At 43.5% G+C, this 23,355-nt stretch overlaps 1 protein-coding gene across 1 annotated transcript; it reads right to left on the bottom strand.

Annotated features, from left to right (window-relative positions):
• Window positions 1–764: 764 nt before the first annotated feature.
• On the bottom strand, window positions 765–23,096 carry LOC136582231 (cathepsin D-like). The gene is made up of 9 exons (XM_066583110.1): window positions 22,939–23,096; window positions 15,257–15,413; window positions 15,020–15,143; window positions 13,929–14,047; window positions 11,645–11,844; window positions 11,101–11,223; window positions 9,975–10,119; window positions 6,564–6,662; window positions 765–5,537 (listed from the first exon to the last, which is right to left on the bottom strand). Exons 1-9 carry the CDS (start codon window positions 23,004–23,006, stop codon window positions 5,376–5,378), a joined length of 1,197 nt encoding a protein of 398 aa, XP_066439207.1. The 5' UTR covers window positions 23,007–23,096; the 3' UTR covers window positions 765–5,375.
• Between the last annotated feature and the right edge of the window lie 259 nt (window positions 23,097–23,355).

The raw sequence follows: 23,355 nt of genomic DNA, 5'->3' as shown, positions 1-23,355 counted from the left end.
TGCTAAACTTCCTCCCTCCCTTCCTCCCCTCTCGTTCTTTGAAATAGGAGGGGACAGGGCGGAACTAAGGGCCGATCCGCCCGCCTCCTCCCATTGATGGCCATGGACAAGGGGCGGGACACCTCTTTCCGCCCCTTTTTCATGGCCATCAATAGGAGGAGGCGGACCGGCAGTTAGCTCCGCCCAGGGGCATAACTATAGAGGATGCAGGGGATGCGGTTGCACTCGGGCCCAGGAGCCTTGGGCAGCCCATAAGACCTCTCTTCTCCATATAGGAAACCCAGTACTATAAGTAAAGCATTATAGTTGGGGGCCCTGTTACAAGTTTTGCATCGGGGCCCGGGAGCTTCAAGTTACGCCTCTGGCTCCGCCCCCTCCCATTGCACAGAACGAGAGGGGAGGAAGAGAGGTGAGCCTGCGATGGGGAGGGAGGGGAAATGGGAGATGGCCTGGTGAATATGCGCTCGTGTGAAAGAAGCCTAAGTGTGTAAAGAGGAGATCTCATGAGTCCCCTCAGTGGCAACTGCAACCTCTATAGTTACACCACTGATTATCACAGTATTTGCTCGTAGGTGCCTGTGCCAGAAAATTCATATTTGCGAAATTCATCAGAACTGATCGTTTCCCCAACATCTTGGGTTCAGCCGAGTTCTGTCTTATGAGTATAGATAACTATTATATTCCTTCGAGGACCAATCACTCTACACAGTCGCTTCTCCTCATTCACCTTATTACACCAGTAAGTAAAGTACAGACAACCGAGACAATGGGAAGATTTGTTCTTTATTTTCCGACATCAGTACATTCCATACAATAAGCTGGAGCCTCCACATAGGTTATTGTTCACCATCAGTCCGTGATCAGAGTTGAAGGCACCTCTAACATGGGTCATTACAATAGTCACCACGGAACAGGCATTACAAGTACCATACAGGGAAGTGACCATTAAATCAGGTACATAGATTTATTAGCAGGTACTATAGAACCAGAGATGGTGGGATATGTCATCAATGTAACATTTATGGCTTACCATGATTGTCAGCATATATAACCAAAATTGTCTAACTTGCTGAAAAGAACCTAAAGGGAAATGTACTTAGGCCTCGGGCACACTAGCGTATTTTGGAGCCTTTTGCTGTTAACTCATGGACAGCAGACGGACTCGTTATAGTCGATGCACACCGCTGATGGTCCACGTGAAAAAACTCATCACAGGTCTTATTCTTGGCCATATCACAGACGAGATTTAGGGCATGCATATACATATCAATGTGCGGGCTGTCAGTATATCGGACGGCACAAGTACACGTGTCCGATGCGAGTTGCGCCCGAACCTCTCAGGTGTAAATCGCACACCCAGTAACCAGCCTTAATCTAGTGTTTTATTACCTGATTAAGACCTGCAAGTGCTGTACAGGGAGCAAAAAGAGGAAAAGTCAGGAATTTTTGAGCAAGTAGGGCTTAGACAAAAATATTTGACTTTTTAATGCCAGAAAACTGGGCAAAATTCTGAATAAATTTTCCCTTTAGTGTCTATAGTCAGCTGTAATACCACAAGAGCCATGGTCACCAACTTACACTCTTGGACAATAAGGATTAGTGTTTAGGACCCTGGAGCACACTATCATTAGTATGTGCAAGTTGAGGGGATTGGGGTAGTTTTTATAACTTTTGCATGAGGACATTACTCTCTATTACAGTCAAGGATTTTCACAAACACCCTTCAATGCCAACAAAGCCGCCATACTCCAATACAGCGCAAGAAGTAATTTAGAACATGTTTCAATATTCTAGGCCTCATCCATGAAAGTACAGAAACAGGCAGAACTAGAAGATGCTGGACCCCAATGTTTTGAGGGTAAATTGGCTTCTGCCCACTGCTTTTTTTTTGGCCTTCCTCTGGATCAACAAGGGTGGTGGTGGTAGTGGGGGGGGGGGGGGGGGGTAGACACCGGCTGAACTGGGTGGACATTTGTCTTTTTTCAGCCTAGTATACTATGTAATGCAAATTATGTAATAGAGACCCTCTATTTACCATGTGCCATTTATAATACCGCTGTCTTCTAATGTGGCAGAGGGGCCTTCAGACCCCCTCAGGCACCAGGGCCTTGGTGTAACTTCTACCTCTGCACCCCGTATAGCTACACCCCTGTAGAGAACTGATTTGTTTTGTAAATTCTTGCTTTTCACAAGATTAGTTTGAGATCTAACAGTTCTTACCATATGTTTTCAAGAATGGTTGGATAATCATAGTATTATAAGGGATGCTGTAACTTTACATTGTATATATATATATTCGTTCAACTAGTAGTCATTAGGATGAAGAATTCGTGCCATCATCCGTGTCTCAATGCTATCATTACTGGTACCTAAATTAATACTACAAGTGCCCTATAAGTATAGTTTTCAACACAGGAAGCAAATGCCTGCCACAGGGAAAACCCATTTGCTGTATTTTTACTTCGATTTGCCAACAGCAAACACAGTAGGTCAAGTCACCCAATGTAGACTAATGGTGCGTAGAAATCGAAAGTGACTGATTGATTTGCTCATCTCTATCAATCACTATCCCATTGAGTGAAGGATGAGGATTCAGTGCATACGACATCTAGTGCAAAAGAAAATCAAAGCAACTCTCTGGTTTCAGTACAAAATTCTGTCCGCGGATTGGAGAGGTGGGGGCGCTATATTAGCTGCAGTTGTGATTCTCCGTTGTCCTTCCAAGCTTTTGGTTCAAGGTAATGCTTTCGGCCATCCAAGATGGCTGACGCAATCTTCAGACTATCTTATCTCCACAGGGCATTGGCAGTGTTAGACTACTAATGCATTATACCTGCTCTATGATTGGCCAGAGCTACTCATGTTATCAACACTAGCCAATCAGAGAGCAGTAAACAGTGTGTATTAGGTAGTGTAAAAATAGCCATCTTGAATAGCCAAAAACAGAGCCGGACACCGGTGGATTAGAGGGGCAGCAGAAAAGAAGAGCTGCATGTACAGAATGTTGTCCCAAAAGTGGAGGGTTGCTTTCAATACAATACAGTAAATTAGTTTGACACCTTATAGCTCAAAGCCTTAAAAAAAAAATCAATATGATTTTAATCCAAAATCTACATGAATTTGGAATTTGAACCCTATAAGGCGCCATTCACATCAGCAATATGTATCAGATCTGTTATAAATTGAAGCCATACCGATCCGAAACGGATGCTTTTTCTAAGATCCATGACGGAACACATTCACACAGAAGCCAACGGAAGAGATTTTTTTAATCATTAAAATCAATGGGACTTTTAACAGACCTATTTATTTAGTTTTTGATGGGGCAGAAAAGTGGAAAACACAACACTGATGTGAACTAAGCCTAAATCAATGGGTGAGAGGAGAAGGTGAAAGTCTAAGTGGTAGAAAGGTGCATGAATAATTAGTATTGAGGTGTGAGGCAGCTGTGATGTTTACAGAAAAGAGAATTCCTAACTTCAAATTTTCTCTCCCCATTCACCATAGGATACGTGAACCTACTTTGCGTCCCATCTCTTTCAATAACCCACAATGCAAGCAAAGAAAGTACATGAGCCTATAGGTCATTCTCCTCTCTTGCCAAACAAGGCTTGGGATGGCAGGAAGTGGCAAGGTTCAGCTTGGCCCTCCTTTCTAAAGCTAGCCAAACACACAAGACAACCGTGGGCCAACTATTTCCCAACTTCCTCAGAAACCCCCATTGCGAGAGGGGAGTAAGCAACTCCCAGTCACCCAAAAGGATCGGGCATGCTAAATTCAATATGTCGGCAGTAAGAAATACTAACTGCCTATATAACGTTATGGAGAATGAAGCAGTGGAAACAACTTGCATACAAAATCCTCTCAAACCACATCGTTATGGGTAGATTTATTTTAGTAACATATCTAATAGTATTGGAAGTGTGATTATAAAGGCAATGTAATATAAGTAATATTACTCTTGCATACAGCTGAAACATTGCATGCTGGGTAAAATGAGTCAAGTCGGGAAGCGCACAACATACAAGCGAGAAAACTGAAGGACATTGTTTCTTACAAAAGACATTCCCGGCAATGTAGACATGGAAACAATACAGTCTTTATATGGTGATTGTGCCTTATGCCAGTTATCGGACTACCAGATTAGATTTTTTTATTTATGTTTTTTTTTACGGTGATAACTTTGTCATGGTCATAAAAGTCCAAGATTGGAGAAGTCCTCAGCTGCCGGGCTGCCAACTTCTCTAACTTTTGTTACATGCCCAATTGACTTGTTATAAAAGTCTTTTTTTTGGAAATTGGTCACATATAGGTAACTCTGTTGCTAGGACATATGAGCATAGCAACCTGCCTACTACCCTGTTTCCCTGAAAATAAGACATAGCATGATTTTCCAGAATTTTTGAGGGTGCAAAATGATTTTTCAGGCTTTTTGAGAATGCTTGAAATATAAGCCCTACTCCAAAATTAAGGCCTGCTAGCAGTTAATTAAAAAAGTCAATTTAAATAGTGTCCAGGCAGCTATACATGTAAAAAAGTTAAACCTTTCTGAACAAAAATTAATGGGAAACATGGTAATAGGTTGATGTATTTTTTTCTTTCTGTGGCAGGAAGGCCCTTAATTGGGTGGACTAGTCATAAGTGTTTTGGGCAAATGTGGCAGAAGATGCATAGATAATACCACTCAGGACAGTTTTATTTCCGTGAACATGCAACTCGATTAGGCCGGTTTCACATCTGCGTCGTAAGCTCCGGCTGGAGGTTCCGTCACAGACCAGCCTCAAAATGCTGTAAGAAAGAGCTGGACGGAAAGCGGGTGGCCCCCATTATAGTCAATGCGGTCGTCCAGCGCTCTTTGGTTCCGTTCCAGAGACGGCGCAAACGGAGCAGGAAAGCAGAACCCCGAGCTCAGATGTGAAACCATCCTTAGTTGTACCTCTTAAGAACATAACCTTCTAACGAAAAGTATTTGGACTTGTGTTTCTTTGAACGTAACTACTTTTGTTAACAGATACAACCACAAAACAATTTAAGTTGCTCATAAATACAAAAACTCACTTAGTTTGACCCCAGAATGGAGTTTCATTTATTGCTAGGTGTTATATAAAGGTGTTTACTAGGTACCATGCTGGGTGTTACTGGTACCATGTCTATAAATGCTCTCCATAGACACCGAGTGAGTAGAATTTCTTCAGCTAATCACTGTGGAGGATATTCAAGAGTAAATGGCAGAGGCTAATTTGGTGCAACTAAAACAGGTCAAGTGATGCCACTGAAATATTACCAAAGTGCTTTCTAATTAACCAGATAGTCAGTCGTTGCTGCATAAAGTTCATGGGAAGATCGGAAATTCCTGGGACTATGTTCTACTTCCATCAATTCGCTTTAGCAAACCCAACCCGGTCATTAGCTCGGTCGAATACAGTATAATATTGTCCAATGAAGACATCTCCCAGTATCCAGAGGGGTCCAGCTGGAGGAGGAATATCGAGACCCATGAAGCCACTCACACAGATTGTATGGCTTCCTTGTGTCACCTGTCAAAATATAAAAAAGTGTAAGGCTAGCTATATTCAGGACTCTTCTAGAGCATCTTTTCATATATGTGACTTGAGGCTTCTTGGCCCCAGTCTGTAAGAGCCCTCCCTCCCCCCGAACATCTTGTTACAATCTGTAGCTGCAGCTGGCGACTTACCCTTCCTGGCAGTTGGGGTACACACTCAGCCCCCCCTTCCTGGCAGAGATCGGGCCGCAGCCTGGCCATGATAGCAGCCTGAAGGGCGCACATGCACTCAGAAGCACTGTTAAAGGGCCAGCACACAACTTTCTTATCTGTCCCCTGCCAAATCCCAGTGTTCCCTCCCAGGAAGGGAGCAGACCAGAAGGACCTTAATACTTAGGCACCCTCCATAAGGTGTCCGAGTATTGAGGTCCTTCTGGTCTGCTCAAGGTGCTTTCAAGTTGTTTTGACTACCTAGTTTCCTGAGATTGGCTTTTCCTTGACTATGACCTTGGCTTGTGATATCAATTACTCTGTTGTCCACTGCCTGCCTTGACGTCTAGCCTGAATTTCCACTCCATGCCTCTTCTCTGTGACCCAACCTCTGGCTTTGCTCCTTATGCTGAAGTGTGCCCCTTCCCCTGATGAAGGCCGTCCGACTATGCTCCTGTTCACACCCTCACATAAGCGCCTAGGCCTTAAGTAGTGTCAGCCACCACAGTACTGGGACTACTTCCTGAGTAATGGCCTGCGGACTCCACAGCAAAACTCACATCCCGACTAGTGGAGTTACAGGGTGAAGACCGAGGTACCCCAGATGTTGCCGGGATTTGGCCCATAGTCAAACCAGTCTGTGGCTCATTGGATCCACGTCCACTGATCCTGAGGCAATTATAGTACTGATGTCTTCCTATGTAGCAGAAGGATCCCTCATGCACCAGAGTCTGGAAACAGCCGCTATCTCTGCACCCCCTGTAGCTACACCCCTGCATCTTTCTCACCATGTAGTTACCTGGTATAACATGAGCTTTCCCTGTAAATTACAGTGGCCTCAGCACTTTACCTTTAGTGTGTACTGTTCTCCTGTCAGGGTGTATTCTCGCCCTCCAAGCTTCAGAGAGATGACAGGTAATGAGGAGACCTTCTCACATTGTACCATGTACTGAAAAACAAAAGAGTTTTACCTTAACTTTCTTTTTAAAGTTTCTTATAAAACTTTATGTAAGAGTTTATTTAAAAGGCTATTTAGCCTAATGAGGTCCAGATGTGTTGTTTTCTTCACGGAATTGCGCAGCGTATTGTGTATTTGAGAGCATATTGAGTGCGTATTCGCACACCTCACACTTCTATGGTGGCTTGAGCACAAACTCAAGAGATCAAACCCATTGACATCAATGGGCTCTATTCCCTGCACATTGGGTGTATATATTTTACACGCACAAAAACACGTGCAAATATGGTAATCAGAAGAAGGCCTTAGTAATGAGGTAATGGTAAAAAGTAATAGAGACTGTGATATGGCATTCCTGCTGCCTGTGGAAGACCCCACGTACAGGTGGACTAACGGTGCTTTTACACGGAACCATAATTGTTAAAAAAAATATTGCTGGATTGTTCAAATTTGAACAATCATCATTCCGTGTAAACACAGCCAATTCATTTACTTATCGTTCATTTCATGGAAGCATGAAAATTATCGTTGGATCACTCGCTAATCGTTCAGTTTAAATACTGATCATTCAGTCGTTCACATTTACGGCTAGAGCGAATGTGGACAACCGAACGATTTATCTGCCTGTATAAACAGACTACACATCGAACTCTGTCATTGGTCGCTTTCTAGCTCAAACACTAAAATCGCTCTTTCTAAAAGCACCCTAAGGCCTCATGTCCACGGGCAAATTAAAGGAGATGTCCCGCGCCGAAACGGTTTTTTTTTTTTTTAAACCCCCCCCCCGTTCGGCGCGAGACAACCCCGATGCAGGGAGGTAAAGAAAGCTCACCGGAGCGCTTACCTGAATCCCCGCGCTCCGGTGACTTCTCTACTCACCGCTGAAGATGGCCTCTTCCTCCGTGGACCGCAGCTCTTCTGTGCGGTCCACTGCCGATTCCAGCCTCCTGATTGGCTGGAATCGGCACGTGACGGGGCGGAGCTACACGGAGCTACACGGAGCCCCATAGAGAACAGCAGAAGACCCGGACTGCGCAAGCGCGGCTAATTTGGCCATCGGAGGCCAAAAATTAGTCGGCACCATGGAGACGAGGACGCCAGCAACGGAGCAGGTAAGTAAAAAACTTTTTATAACTTCTGTATGGCTCATAATTAATGCACAATGTACATTACAAAGTGCATTATTATGGCCATACAGAAGTGTATAACCCCACTTGCTGCCTCGGGACATCTCCTTTAACATTTACAATCCGCAGCGTTTTTCCTGCACGCAGATCCGCACCCCATAGGGATGCATTAGACACCCGCAGGTAGTTAAATACCTGCGGATGTCATTTTTCCCTGCAGGCGCGGGTCCCGTGTGTAGGAAAAAATCCGGACATGCTCCATTTTAGTGCGGGTCTTCCGCGGGGACGGCTCCCGCAGGCTTCTATTGAGACCTATGGAAGCCGTCCGGATCCGCGGGAGACCGGCACCAGAATAAACTCACCTGCTCCGGACGATGCAGGTCTTCCCTTCTTCGCTGCTTGATCTTCTCTTCGTCGTGGCCGGATCTTCTTTCTTCGGGCCGGTGGATATGCCCGGCGCATGCGCGCAGCACGCAGCTGGCGTGATGAGCACATCCGCCGGGACGAAGGAAAAAAAAAAATCCGGCCGCGATGGAGAGAAGATCAAGCCGCGAAGAAGGGAAGATCCGGAGCGTGCGGAGAGTTGAGTAATTGTTATTTTCAGCCCTCATATTCGCGGGGCAGGAGGGACCCGCTGCGGATTCTCCATGGAGAATCCGTAGTGGGCCTGATTTTCCCCGTGGACATGAGGCCTAAGAAGCAGAACATGGAACCCAGTAAACAACAATAAACTTTTCTTGGCAGCTAAATCAGAGGTACATTTAATTTAACCCTGGTGTGTTACCAGGGCTGCAATGAACAAGGTCGGCTCAAATAGACCCCATGGTCCCACACGAGGGTTAAGAGGAATTAGGGGTACATTAACTTGACACTCAGTTTCATAATGCTGAGACAGTTTCCAACACTCTACTAGCGCTGACTTTGCTCTTTGTTCCACCTTCCTTTTTGCATATTACACAGAGGAGCATGCATGGGCCTTATAAGTCTTCTCACTCCCCTTTTAGGTGCTCTCCTCAAGGAGAGACAATACCCCTCCCGACTTTGCTCTTTGCAACACTATTTTGGTTTGCTGGCCTTGGCAGGAACAAGTTTCCACCTCTAGCACAATTTTAGGCCAGTTGCTAATGATCAAGCTTCTCACATATGCACAATCACTTAGTTCCGTAGTAGGCCACTTCAGTTACACAGTCTCTAAATATTTATCACACCTTGCGTGGCTCCGGGGACACTCGACACATTACGCAATGTTTAAAAACTCTTTAAATGCCAATGTTCTCAAAAGTGATCATTTCAAATTTTTTTTTGTGGCCTAAATTTTACCACTTTTGTTAAAAACAATTTAACCAGTAAAAGGGTAAGGGTGGCTTCACGTCTGTGTTAGAACCTCAGGTCTGAAATATTGGTTAAAAGCAGGGTAGCTGAGTGGAAAGGATCCCATTATAGTCAATGGAGTCTGTTTGGCGCTGTTCGGTTTTGTCATAAAATAAAACTAGACCCAACCACGCCAACCTTGTACCACCTTCTCATTCTAGCTAGTGCTTTTCACTACTATGGCTACACAGTAACCTCAACTTGTGTGGCACTCCCTACCTTCTATACCTCACATCAGAGAAATCCCCTTTCAGAATGTGAAACAGGTGATGGCCCCTGATCCTGCTCTCACTAGCCCAGCAAACAACTGATTTTGTTGGATAGCTCATGGCAAGTCAGAAATTTTACCTACAGTGCCACCACAGGGAAAATGTAGTATTACAAGATGACCATTCAGATGAAAGGCTGTCCTGGCACAACACCTTTAGTGCATTACGTTTTGGCTCTTAAGCACACCCAACCCATCTCCTTCACATTCAAATAGTCAGTTGACCACAACAGCTACTGAAAGTACCATAACTTACACAGGATGAGTGTTGGGCAAACAATGCCTGATACTCGTCCCTGTGTTTCCTTACTCCTGTGCTCCTGCACAGGAACTAGCAGAGCTGGCTGGGTCACTGTGCGAGCCAGCTCTGCTAGATCCTGTGCAGGAGCGCGGAGACACAGGGACGAGTATCAGGCATCGTTTGCCGACACTCGTCCTGTGTAAATGGGCCTATACCCTTAGAATACTTATTTTATTTGTAATAGGCTTTCCTTGAATAGAGTAGCTGAAAAACATGTTCAGGGGGAAAAAGCTCACCTCTCCTTGAGTTAATGGGATGGCTCCGATAGCTTTCTGCAAGGCAATCACTTCTTCCTTTGGACCAGTGATCAGCGAGGTCCCAGTGTCTACAATGGCTGCGCAGCCACCTTTACATAGTGTGAGTTGATCTCCAACACCCAACCTATAGGGATCACATAAGCAACACATTCGTCAAAATCCATATAAGACGGATATATTTTGGTGCGTGACTGAAATGTGCACAGAACAATATGGAAATGTGAGTGAACCCACTGACATCAATGGATTTTATTCTCTGTGTATTACATGCACAAATCCGTCCGCGTGAAGCCGGCTTCAGAGTCGAATGAACCAGCAGTGTTCATGCTCCCCTGCTGCTCCATTTAAAAGGGGGCATGAAATTCCATTCCTGTTATTGGGGATGGTCCCAACAGTCAGAGACCCCTACCCTTCAGACAGTTATCACCTACCCCATATGGCAGTGCTTTTCAACTGCAGTCTTCAAGTACCTCCAACAGTTTGTCATTTGAGAATATCCTATCTCCAGAGCACCAGTGGAAATTTTTGAGGCACTGACAATAATTCCATCAGCTGTGCAATACTAAGGAAATCCTGAAAACATGATCTGTTGGGGTACTTGAAGACTGGTGCTGAGAAACTCTGTTTCACATCTCGCTTTCAGCTCTGATCAGGGGGCCTGTCCGGGTGTCTGTTCAAAATCCCGAAAACAGACCGAGATGTGAATGGAGCCTAATAGAGTCTCAGGGTTCACACAAATGAATCGTGTGAGATATCAAATGCTTCCACGGCGCCACCAGTTGTCCAAGAAGAAAATTGAAATTGCAGGCCGTTCATTTTTCCGTATTTGGGATGTGTTCGCCAGCTGATTGTTTTTTTCGCTTTATGAAAAGGATGATAAAGAAAAAAAAATTGCAAGTTTTTGGGACAATAAGAAAATGCTGCATGCAGGGTGCTCTGGTATTAGTGCAATATGTTACCGGCAGCCAATGGGAAGTTTGTGAGCGTGACCTGGGCGTTACCCTTTGCCACAGTTCCGGTGTCGACATATGGCCCTAATTGCTATATAGTGTTCAAAGAAAAACAATGCACATTAAAAAGAATATCGCATCTGCCTACTACTTACTGGTCCATGCGTATTTCCCAATATGCCTTGCGGGTGACATTCAAGTAATTAAAGTCTCCTGTGTAATACTTGGGGTCGGTGCCACCTAGTAGTAACTCGCCGCCAGGTTGGGATTCTGGGTTTCTAGGAAAATAAGGGAGTATTTGATCAAATTCCATTATTTTTGCACTGACATTCAGGACTTGTCCATGGCGCATAGATTATATATGATTTTTTTCATAAATAACAATTTCTGCAGCCAAATATGTGGCAAAATGCACGGGTTACATGTGGGCCAGTCAGCCTGTAGGAGGGGCATTCTTCTAGCCACAGAGATGTGGGGAATCCCTGAATCTAAAGAAAGAAGTCTGATAGTTCAATGCAGAAGGTGGTCACACAGTTACTATGTGCCTGAAGCCCCTTTGTGATCATTGAGAACCTCGAAGTGCACATTGGAGTTTTGCACAGGTGAACAATGACCCCATCACTGTGCCAGAATATCTAATCACTAAATGTCAGTTGCTGCAAACAGATACAACATTTCTCCTAAGGATTCTGTTCTTACCTGTTCAGGTAGAAGGAGAAAATATTGTTCTCTAACAACTTCTGCTGTATCATGTTGTCAAAAACAGGAAGGACCCCGTCCACTGAGATTCGTGGGTAAGCCATTCCCAAAATACCATCAAACTTCGCTGCTATAAAGGTAATACCGGGCTGCTTGATGGCTTCCCCGAAAAGTTGTCCTTTCACTGCTAGGTTGCCAATCTGAGGATACAATTGGTATAGAGGGAAGAAGACAATACATAAGAACAAAAATCCCATCACTTCTCCTCCAAATATTCCTATTCCAGTAGTGGGGTATTCCTCATAGTACATCTGTTGGTAGCAACGTCTGCTGTTAGTGCATAACTCTTGGGTCGGGGGGTCGTCGTCTCTCCTTAAGGAGAACACCCAAAAAGTGCCTGGGGACACCTAAGGGTGAGTGGATATGGGGATGGTATAGTCTCTCCCCAAGAAGAGCACCCAGAAGGGGTGTGGGGACACCTAAATGCTAAGTAAGGAGGCTTATAAGGCAATGCTCCTCTGGGAAATTTATGCAAATCAGAAAGATGGAAAAATACCTTTTTATATAAAGTCACTAAGGTATTTTCCATCTTTCTGATTTGCATAGATTTTCCCAGAGGAGCATAGCCATTTTTGCCGGTGTGCGTATCGCACGCGCGGGGAAAAAATGCTGCATGCTCCATTTTCTGCAGATTCCTGCACGGATGGCTTCGATTGAACTCAATGGAAGCCGTCCGATCCGCAGCACGGACGCAGCTGACACTGCATCCGTGCCGCAAATCCGCGGGAAAGCATGAGATTTAAAAAGAAAGCCTGGCGCATGCACGTGATGGAGAAGACGCAAACGGCAACCGGACAGGTAAGAAAATGTATTTTTAGGCCTCATGTCTGTGGGCGCAGGTGGAATCCGCTGCGGGATTCCACACTTGAAATGCATGTGTGCCCGTGGACATGAGGCCTTAATCAGCAGAGTATGTTCTGTACAGACACCAACGAGTAGGCTTGGACAACCCAAAATTTCTACTAGCCAGTAGGTAGTGACTGGAGTTAAGCAAATTACATATCACATTTTTTACCATTGTACCTTTATAAATGTAGAGCGATGAATGTGTCCTTATATACAATATACATATAGGACTACACAATAAAAGCTATTGGGTTTTGTGTTGATTGTGATATAAAAAAATATAGAAAATCTTCAGGGTTATATGTATTGTCCAAGATTAGTAAAAAAAAAAAGTTTGTCTTGTATTTGTCAAGAAACAGCGCCACTCTCAGTCAAAGGTTGTGTATGGTATTGGTGTTGTAAGTTAGCTCCATTTATATATATATACCATTTTATTAGAAACTGCCCATTAACATTAGTGGCGCTATTTCTGATAAAACAGCAGTATTTAAGAAAAATTCAGAACAACCCCTTTAAAGTGGGACTGAATTGACAACTGGGTTACCATTCTTCTTGTCAAAGGTGTTTATCCCTATACTGTCAGATATACCTTATTGACAAGGGGAATGGTAAAGCCCAATTTTCAATGTAAGTCCAAAAAAATAAATCACAAGAAAGTTGTTGCACACCGACAACACAAAATGAAAAGTTTATTGATAGAGTGTAGACACCGAAGACTGCTATATGGGTGCATAGTAACATAGTATGTTAGGCTCAAGGGAGACAATGTCCATCTAGTTCAGCCTGTTTCCACTCCCCCTTGTTGATCCAGAGGAAGGCAAAAAAAACCCAATGAGGTAGAAGCCAATTTAGCCCATTGGGGAAAAAATTCCTTCCCGACTCCATAATGGTAGTCGGAATAATCCCTGGATAATAAAATTTAAAACCAAAATACAGACAGACCAGAAATCACAATCGGATAAATGGTCGCACAGGTGAACCTGTATATAAAGGTAGAAGCTATAGATAAAATCCACAACAAAGGCTACACAACCTAGAGACCCAAAGAGGGCTGATCCGATCGCACAGCAATAGAAATACATAAAAAACTTAAGTAGTATGACACTGATGACATGAAAGACCAACAAAGTTCCAGGGAGGTATATGTGAGTCCAAGACCAAACAAAGTCAGTAAATACCTATATAAGGCTGATGCTCGAGCGAGCTTCGGTTTTTTCGAGTAACTGACTACTCATCCGAGCACCATGCGGAGGCGGTGGGGGGGGGGAGAGTGAGATAGATCTCTCTCTCCTCTCAGCTCCCTGGCGCCCCCCCCCCCCCACATGGACAATAGTTTCTGGGGGATATAACAGAAGCAGAAGACTGCTTGAGAGCTCACCGTCACAGTGTCCTGACTCAGGTATCCGGACAGACTGCCGCTGCCATACTGGATGGAGAAGTCTGTGCCGTTCTTTACATAGCTGGAGGATTTGGATGAGTCGTATTTGTGGTGCAGCACTGAAAAAAGAAGAGACTGCTAAGATAAACAGTCATTGTCATTGCCTACAATATATCCTAAGGCATCAGTTGAATGTAGAATTACTTATCGAGAGGTCATTAATGTCTTGTCCTGTGAAAATCTGCTCAGTTGTGCATCACATGGATATGGTCTATTTCACAGTATAACTTGGCAGATTGTTCATTCATGAATCTGGGTGTCATGGCACACCAGCCGCAACAAAATCTACATGGAGAAAGGCCTGGGCTAACTTCATGACATCAGCCCTGTTCATGTGACAGGAGCGCTGGTGCACCAGGCGGTGATCAGGTCACATCTATCTGGTGGTATGCATTCTGATTGGTCAGTAGGGAGGTGTTATCCACAGCTGGCCAATCAGCCACTGTTATAGTATATATACTCCAGCCCCTCCTCTTGGAGAGCTCCAGTTATTCCTCTGTTGGTGGAATTCTGGTCTAGTCATGTTTCGATGGTGTCATCCTGCAATCATATAAGCTCCTGGTGTTGATATTTTTATTTGTGATGTTACATCTGCTCCTTAAACGTTTCAGACTATTGCTACTAACATCTGTCCATAGCAATTCCCTTATCTATCTAGGGACTGTTTAGGCAGCCCCCAGGTTCCTGATATGTGGCCGCCCTTATCAGGGCGATCGTCCCACTGTAGGCAGGGCTTTCCCATATTAGTACGTTTGGATGAAATTTTCCTTTTTTCCCCTTGCTTAGTCTTGTAATTGCTCCTTTTGTTCTCCATGTTTTTACAAGAGTGTATATGTGTCCTTTTGGACAACTACCATGTCCGATCCAGAAGAGGTGTTTAAAGCATCCGATTCAGACCTTTAACCGGGATGCCATATTGGTTGTCACCCATCAAATATTAAAACTAATAATGCATAACTGGTAACCTCATAATTTAACTGTTCCTTGTAAACACATATATAATGTTATATACTTGGATTTAAAGTACTCACAACAAGCAATGTCCAGAAGGGAGCAGTGGATTGATGGTACCCAGAGATTAGAAGATCCTGTGTCAAACACGACAGTGAATGTTTGTGGAGGGGTTCCAATGCCAATTTCTCCATAGTACTGAGCCTAGAGGAGGCGAGGAGATAGGTGAGGGAGTCAGCCATGTTTCTGTATCTACTATGTTGTAGACATTGGAGGTTTTAGACAATAACTAACAGCATATTTTCTCTATGACTTACATCCAGATAGTTCTTTAGTGTCTCCGGTGTAGGACCTCCGTTTGGTGGAAATCCATTGTAATACTTCTTGTATCCTTCACTTCCAGTTATTTTTTCCACCTCCCCAACAGCTTCAGAAAAAGTCCGACGGATGGAGGTAAACTTTGTTAACGGTATCCTATGTTGAGGCGAAAGATATGAGTATTAGTTTAGCTAATGAATCATGAGTATAAATCCTTAGTATGGCATTTTATAGTTGTCCTAGGAGTAGATTAATGGTGAAGGATGTTGAATGAGACTCTCTTGCAGTGATTGGTCGTACTTGTTATCACTAGTTCCTGAGGTAGAATATTTCCCCATTTTACAACTGTTACAGGAAAGAAGCCTTTATGCTGCTGTAACCTTTCTCTCCATGGTATGCTGGTTTCACATCTGCGTCGGAACCTCCAGTTAGAGGTTTAGTTGTAGATCCGGCTGAAATTGCCGGATGCATACAGCACTTTTTCTCCTGTCCAAAAGCCGGGCAGCTGGGTGGAAAGCAGGAGCGGACCCCATTATAGTGAATGGGGTCTGCCCAGCGCTGTTTAGTTTCGTCTTGAGATTCCCTTTTCTTCTGAACGGAGCAAGAAAGCAGAATCCCTGCTGCAGATGTGAAACCACCCTTAGGCCACGCTCACACGGAAAGTCTGTATTCCGGCTGTGGAATCCGGCCCTGACTGCGGCAGGTGACGCTGCCTACCTATCGTCTTCTTTGCCGGCGTCTGCCTGGACCTGTCTTCTCTGTACTGCGGATGGTCTGTGTGGCTCGCCATTGGACATGCACAGTACAGATTTTTTTGCTAAACTCTTGCTTTTCCCGTGGAATTCTCAGCCAGTCCTCAATGTCAATTGCAGATGGGCCGCGGGTCGTACGACTTCTATTGACTTCAATGGAAGCCGTCCATGCGAGAACCGCAGGAAAATGGAGATTGCAATGATTTTTCACCCGTGTGCGGAAATCACAATTAATTTCCACTCGTGTGCATGAAGAATTGGCGTGGATAAAAAAAATCGCAGCATGCTCCATTTACCTGCGGTTCCCGCATGGACGGCTCCTAATGAAGTCAATGGAAGCCTTCCAACCCGCACCCCATCCGCAATTGTCATTCCGGAGAGGTCGCGGATAAAGCAGGAGGAATCCAGACCTGCCGTGTGCATGAGGCCTTAGGCTTTGTCCACTTTAGCATTATGGCTGTTGTATTCTTATCTGACAAAGGGGTTTCTGGACCCTCTCAGGCACCAGAACCTGAGTGCAACTACAACCTCTTCACCCCCTGCAGTTATGCCCTTGTCCATTGGCTTACAAATGGTTCAGTCAAGCATACATTTCTTTGGATGGCTCCAGACATGGACATGTAAGGGTAATAGAAAGCATATTAAAGCAGTATAGCAATAGCAAACTTAAGAAGTCAAGATACCTTTGCACATGGTACAGAGAGCATCCCATAGAAAATATCAATGGAGACTTCTATTGTGGTGCCATGTTTTGCCAGGACAATACCTTGGTATTTGTTTCCCATTTACTCTCTTTTCATAACACTGGCGTATTTTCCTTAAAGGCCCATTTAAACACAATCATTATCGCTCAAAAATCACTCAAAAGCTGTCTTTTGACCGATGTTCGTTGTGTCTAAATGTGCCCATCTTTCACTGTTTGGCCGAATTACGGTTTTCAGTTCTGCTTGAAAACCATTGTTCAAAAGAACAGCTGATAAGCAGGACCACATGCTGTGCTCTGCCCACAGAGAGTTGATTACAGCTGATAACATTGTTACAGCTGTTCTCATCTCTCAGCCCTGCTGGCAGAATATCTGATAAGCAGGACCGCTTGCTGTGTCTGCTGTCCATGGTGCTGAATTCTCCACAGGGACCTAGAGATTACATTGTTTTCTCTTAGCAGTCCTTGGCTGAACAATGGAGCTAATTACAGAGCTCAGACCTCCTGCTGAGTTCTGTAACAACTCTCTGAAGCTCATTTGCATGCAATTGAAGCTAATAAAGTACTAATACCAATTAGTGACTATTAGTACTTTATGCAAAACAATCGCTGATCTTTCAATCTTTTTAAAGATATTTGTGTGTGTAAATGGGCCTTTACCCTGTTGTTTGCGAATAATGCAGTTTCTCCGTAGATGGGAGTCCTGCACAGTGCAAGCGATTGGCATAACTCATGCACATTGTACTTCAGTTATGTCATATATGACATGTTAAAATACTGTAACCTGGCAAAGGTATTGGTTGTGGCATTTTAAGCTTAAGCTAGGAGAACAAAGCATAACTGAAGTGCAAACATTATCCGTTATGCCCATCAATGTACATTAAAATATGCAGGTTATACTAATGTAAGTGTGGGCAGCGCTTTGTACTTATGTACCGAAATGATGTAATATAGTCTCACCGGAGCTGCTGCAGTCGTAGAGGTCTGGATCAATATAGCTAACAGTAATGATGTATGAGGTTTCTTCCACTTTGCTGTATGAGATTTCTTTAGTTGGGCCTATACTTAGCAACTGAATCAGCCACAAATCAATTTCTCTCATCTGCCTGGAAGATTTCAACTTTGAAGGCAACAGAGCTGTAAATGTATCTGTGGCCCATAATATGTATTATAGGCTATAAATCCTGGTGAAGAAAGTCAAGGAATGTATTTACTTACCTTTGTGCTGACTAATCCCATATGTAAACTGAAGGGTGTGCATGCACTAGTGCTTACAGTCCCTAATTCCTCTATTACGACGGTAGTCTGACCCGGATTTACCGGTGAAAGCAGTTTACGTTTTCATCACAAGTTCATGAGATCATCAATAGACTTGAAGCAAACCCACCAAGATGTGAAGTGTAGCCTCTCAGCTTTAATTCTAGGGGCCTAACCAAAATGATAACTCAACCATTTAGATAGTACAGCCAGGGGTGTAGCTATAGGGGACTCAGGGTCGCAGTTGCTACCGGGCCTGGAGCCTTAGGGGGCTCAAAGGCCCCTCCATGACATAAGAGGACACCAGTATTATAAACAGCACTTGGTAGGTAGGGGGCCATGTTACAGATTTTGCATTGGGGCCCAAGAGCTTCTAGTTACATCTCAGAGTAAGGCTATCTTTTAGAAAGTCCTTTCATTTTCATAGGCTCAAAAATAATTGGACAAACTAACATAATGATAAATAGAAAGATTAATTTTAATATTTGGGTGTAAATACTTTGCAGTCTGGAAGGCATGGACATCATTAACTTTTGGGTTTCTTCCGTTGAGATGCTTTGCCAGTCCTTTACTGCAGCTGTCTTCAGTTGCAGCTTGTTTGTGGGTCCTTCTACCTTCAGCTTGGCCTTCAGAAAGGAAAAAGCTCAATCAAGTTAAGGTCAGATGACTCAGTTGTTGTAGATTTTTCCATTTCTTTACCTTAAGAAACTTTTAGGTTGCCTTGTGCCATTATTCATATCTATTGTGAAGCACTGTTCGATCATTTTGGCAGCATTTGACTGAATCTGAGCAGAAAATCTTGCTCTCTACACTTCAGAATTCACCCTGCTCCATCTATCCACAGTCATATCATCGATATACAGCAGTGACCCAGTTCCATTGATGCCACTGGTGTAACCATAGGGGATGCGGCTGCACCAGGACCCAGGAGCCTTAGGAGGCCCATAAGGCCTCTCCTCTCTATATCGGGAGCCCAGTAGCATTATAGTTGGGGTTTTGCATTGGGGCGCAGGAGCTTTAAGTTATGCCTTTGATTGACATCATACAGGATCATGGCACAACACTGTCTCCATCATGGGTGACAGATGACGTGCTATGCTTCGGATCATGAGCCCCTTGCTTTTCTTCTTCATACTGTTTTCTTCCCATGATTCTGTTACAAGTTAATCTTGGTATCAAAATCATGGGAATCTTTTTTCAGAACTGGAAGATTTGTTAGATATTTTCTAGAAAAGTTTTATCTGGTTTTTCTGTTCTTGAGTGAACCCAGTGCCTTGCATCTTGAGATAAACCCTCTGGCATTTCGATTCATTAAGGCATCTATACATATGCTGACTTTGACAATGATTCGCTTACCCCCCTGACAGTGTTCTTAGGTCAGCTAGATGTTGTGAAGGGGTTTTCCATCCACTTTAGTTGTCTTTTTGACTCTTCCAGACCTTTTGGTGTCACTGAGCTCACCAGTGCGTTCTTCTATTTAAGAATGTATCAGATTGTTGATTTGGCCTTTTCCTAAAGTTTCTCTTATCTCTTGGATAGATTTTTGTTTTTTACCCTAATGGTGACCTACCTCACCTGCATTGATGCCTCTTTCTGACACATTGAGAGTCTCATGAACACTTACCAATTGCAAATTCAACACTTGAAATCACCTCCAGACCTTTTAACTTGTCACATGGTAATGATATAACAGCCACACCAGACTGCTTATTAGTCAGTTGTCCAATTACTTCTGAGTCTGTGACACTCGAGGAAAAATGTAAAAAATGGCTGTAATTCCTAACCAGTTCATTTTTGTTGAACCCCTTAGAGTAACACTGAAAGTCTACACTTATATCACATATTGATGGCATTGCTTCAAATCCATTGTGATGGTACCCAGACGAAATTAGTCAAAGAATGTTGATAATGAGATGACCTCCTATTCAAGACAATTTCACATATAAATCGATTCGATCATTATATACGGTAGCAGCAGCTGTAATTTACCCTCTCTGCTGTCTGAGCCTATCCAACGTGTCACCTCATGCAGTACCGGCTTTAGCCAGCATATAGCGCTGTCGTATAACAGCAGAAAAAGAGTAAGCCCCCTAGAAAAACCAGGATACAAATTGGATTGGAAACCCTTTCCAACATGCGCTGTACATGTACGATGCACACTGGCTTTCTGTGTATGAAGCAACCAATCGTGGTTGTTAACCCTTTAAATGCCCCAGTTGGTATTTAGGGGCCCAAACAGCCTCCTCACGATACGATCACTGTGAACCGTTCGGGTGCCATTGTGGCCAGGGGTGTTCTGAAGCCCATTAGGGTGTCAGGAATGATCGTCTCTCAAGGTGTGCCTGTGGCCTGTGGTAAGTCTTGATAGATTGCCGGTCAGAATACAAAATAATGCACTACTATGGTATTGCATTACTGTATGAGCAATCTATCACAAGTTCAAGTCATTAAATGACTCCCCTTTTCCCAGTTGTCACATTAAAAAAATAAAATTTAAAAAGTGGTATTGCTGTTTCCATAACAGTCCAAACGATTAAAATATTGCATCCCCTCGTAAGTGGATTTCACATGGAATAATCTGACCTATTGAGGGGACACAGTTATTTTTTAGTTTTTTTTGGTGAATGCTACAACTATCCAGTACGTTTATTACAAATTAGTGGCATGGTGGTGACAGGGAGTTTGAGTCCCTCTCACCACTGCTTCACATAACTTGGCAGCATCAGAGCCCAACTCCTACACTGTGTCTTTAGTGCTCAGACCGCGCTGGAGACACAGATAAAGAGTCGCGCTGTGATGCCGCCGGGTTAAGTGAGTGAGTGGCAGTGACAGCGAGATTCAGCTGATAGTTCTACTGATTGGCCAGAAACACTATAGTATGAAAGCGCAGACGCAGTGATATGAAGAGATGACTTGCTCAGAACGGGAGCGCAGCCACATAGGCGTGGGATCTGTAGCGCGCCTGCTGGTGACATACTGAACGGAGATGGGCGGGGATCTCTGGAATACATTAACAGTGGAGTAGCTATAGGGGTTGTATTTATAACCTAGCCGCTAAGACAGGGGGGGCCAGAGGCCCCCCTTGCCATTGTAGCGAAGATCCCAGGAGAACGTCCCCCTGGTGTTCTGGCCCCCAGCACCACAACTCCAGGCTTCTATTTGCACTCCCGTCATCTTATTTTACAGGCCTCACAGTCTCACGCTGTTGCTGTACTAAGCACCTGACAACTCCCAGGAGGAGCTGTGGGAGCAGCATAAGACTGCGAGGCCCAGAAGATTTGATGACGTGTGCAGATAACAGTCTGGAGTTGTGGTCCACTGGGGAAAAGGTGATGATATAGACCATGCTAGTTTACCCTGGGTATCTCCTGTATATAATTATGTCTGTATAGCTGGTATAAGTTATACACATTCCTGTGTATAGTGATATGGACCATGCTGGTATAATCTAAATATCTCCAGTATATAATTGTATATGTACAGCTGGTATATGTTATACATCTCACTGTATATTGGGATATGGACTATGCTGGTATAATCTGGTTATCTCCTGTATAGAATTATAGTGTACAGCTGATATAAATTATACATCCTGTATATAGTGATATGGACTATGCTGGTATAACCTGGTTATCTCCTGTATAGAATTATAGTGTACAGCTGAAATAGGTTATACACTCTTTATATAGTGATATGGACTATGCTGGCATAACCTGGGTATCTTCTGTATAGAATTATAGTGTACAGCTGATATAAGTTATACATCTTGTATATAGTGATATGGACTATGCTGGCATAACCTGGGTATTTTCTGTATATAATTATAGTGTACAGTTGGTATAAGTCATACATCCTGTACATCATGATATGGACCACACTAGTATCTTCTGTATATAATTATACTGTACAGCTAGTATAGGTTGTACATCCTGTAAATAGTGATATGGATCACACTGATATCACCTGGGTATCTTCTGTATATAATTTTAATGTAAGCTGGTATAAGCTATACATCCTGCATATAGTGATATGGACCATACTGGTATAACCTGGGTATCTTCTGTATATAATTATAGTGTACAGCTAGTATAGGTTGTGCATCCTGCATATAGTGATATGGACCATACTGATATAACCTGGGTTTCTTCTGTATATAATTATAGTGTACAGCTAGTATAGGTTGTACATCCTGCATACAGTGATATGGACTATACTGGTATAACCTGGGTATCATGCATACTGAGGACTACTCATAACCGGCTGACAATAGCAGGACTACTTATCAGCAAACTTCACTGGGCACGGTGGGGTGCAGACTGTGAGTAGACATATACAAAACACCAATCCTTAGTCACAGCCATGGACCCTTTTGGTTGCTTATTGTCCTTACACTCCAAATAGTAGGCGACTGAACCTCTTCAAACACATCTAATCCTAACATAGTGATGCATACCTAGTAAGGCTGGTGGGCACTCACTCAACCATATGGAAGGTTATTGCACAATAGTCTCAACATTACACAGATAACTAGAGCAATTGCATTAATAGAGATGCCCGAAGTACCGTATATCAATATTTAGTCCGTAAGCATTGATCTTGTGATCGTATTTATTCACATCCCATAGATAGGATCTATTTATTATTCTCTTGGAACATATACCAGTCTGCATAGGCGTGGATAGGTAAATAACTGCCTGCAGCAATGGCAATGAGATCATAGAGCACTAAATGCTATTAGGTATCTAAGCTTTATGAGCCCCCTTTAAACATGATACCGGTAATGTACAGAATTGTGTGCATACAGTCAGAACTCCATCCAGTTATTAATAATAAGCCGTAGATAGATAGATAGATACATAGATAGATACATACATAGATAGAACATACAGAATACAATGTTGCAATATTGTTGCAATGTGCTATACACAATTGTATGGAAAGAATAATCTGTGCATAGGTTCTCTCTCACCTGATGAGCGCTGATCCATGCTGGACCAAAGCACAAAGCAGCAGAGCCCACACTACTGACACATCCATAGTGACAGGCTTTGTTGTCACCTTTATTCTGTATATATACTTATGCCCGCTGTGTTTCCTCTGTTGTCAGCAATGACCCAGCAGTCTCACTCATCTCATGAGATGTATCAGCTGACCCAGTAACCATGTGACCAGGAGAAGGGGGGGCACGAGGCACGCTAATCCTCCTTATATGTTGGTGTTCTGGAAAGCACTCAACGTCCTGATGTTATTGTCTGCGGGATAACTGTATAGTCACTGTTCTTCCAAACGTCTTCCTACTCGCTTGCATCGATGTTTTTATACAATAATATCCTTTCATTCAGAGGGGTGCAACATTTTTAGTAGGAACAAGTGTCAGTGTGACATT

Source organism: Eleutherodactylus coqui, chromosome 11, assembly GCF_035609145.1.
Source record: "Eleutherodactylus coqui strain aEleCoq1 chromosome 11, aEleCoq1.hap1, whole genome shotgun sequence".
Classification (NCBI taxonomy): Eukaryota; Metazoa; Chordata; class Amphibia; order Anura; family Eleutherodactylidae; genus Eleutherodactylus; species Eleutherodactylus coqui.
This window is presented reverse-complemented; position numbering and strand designations above follow the sequence as displayed.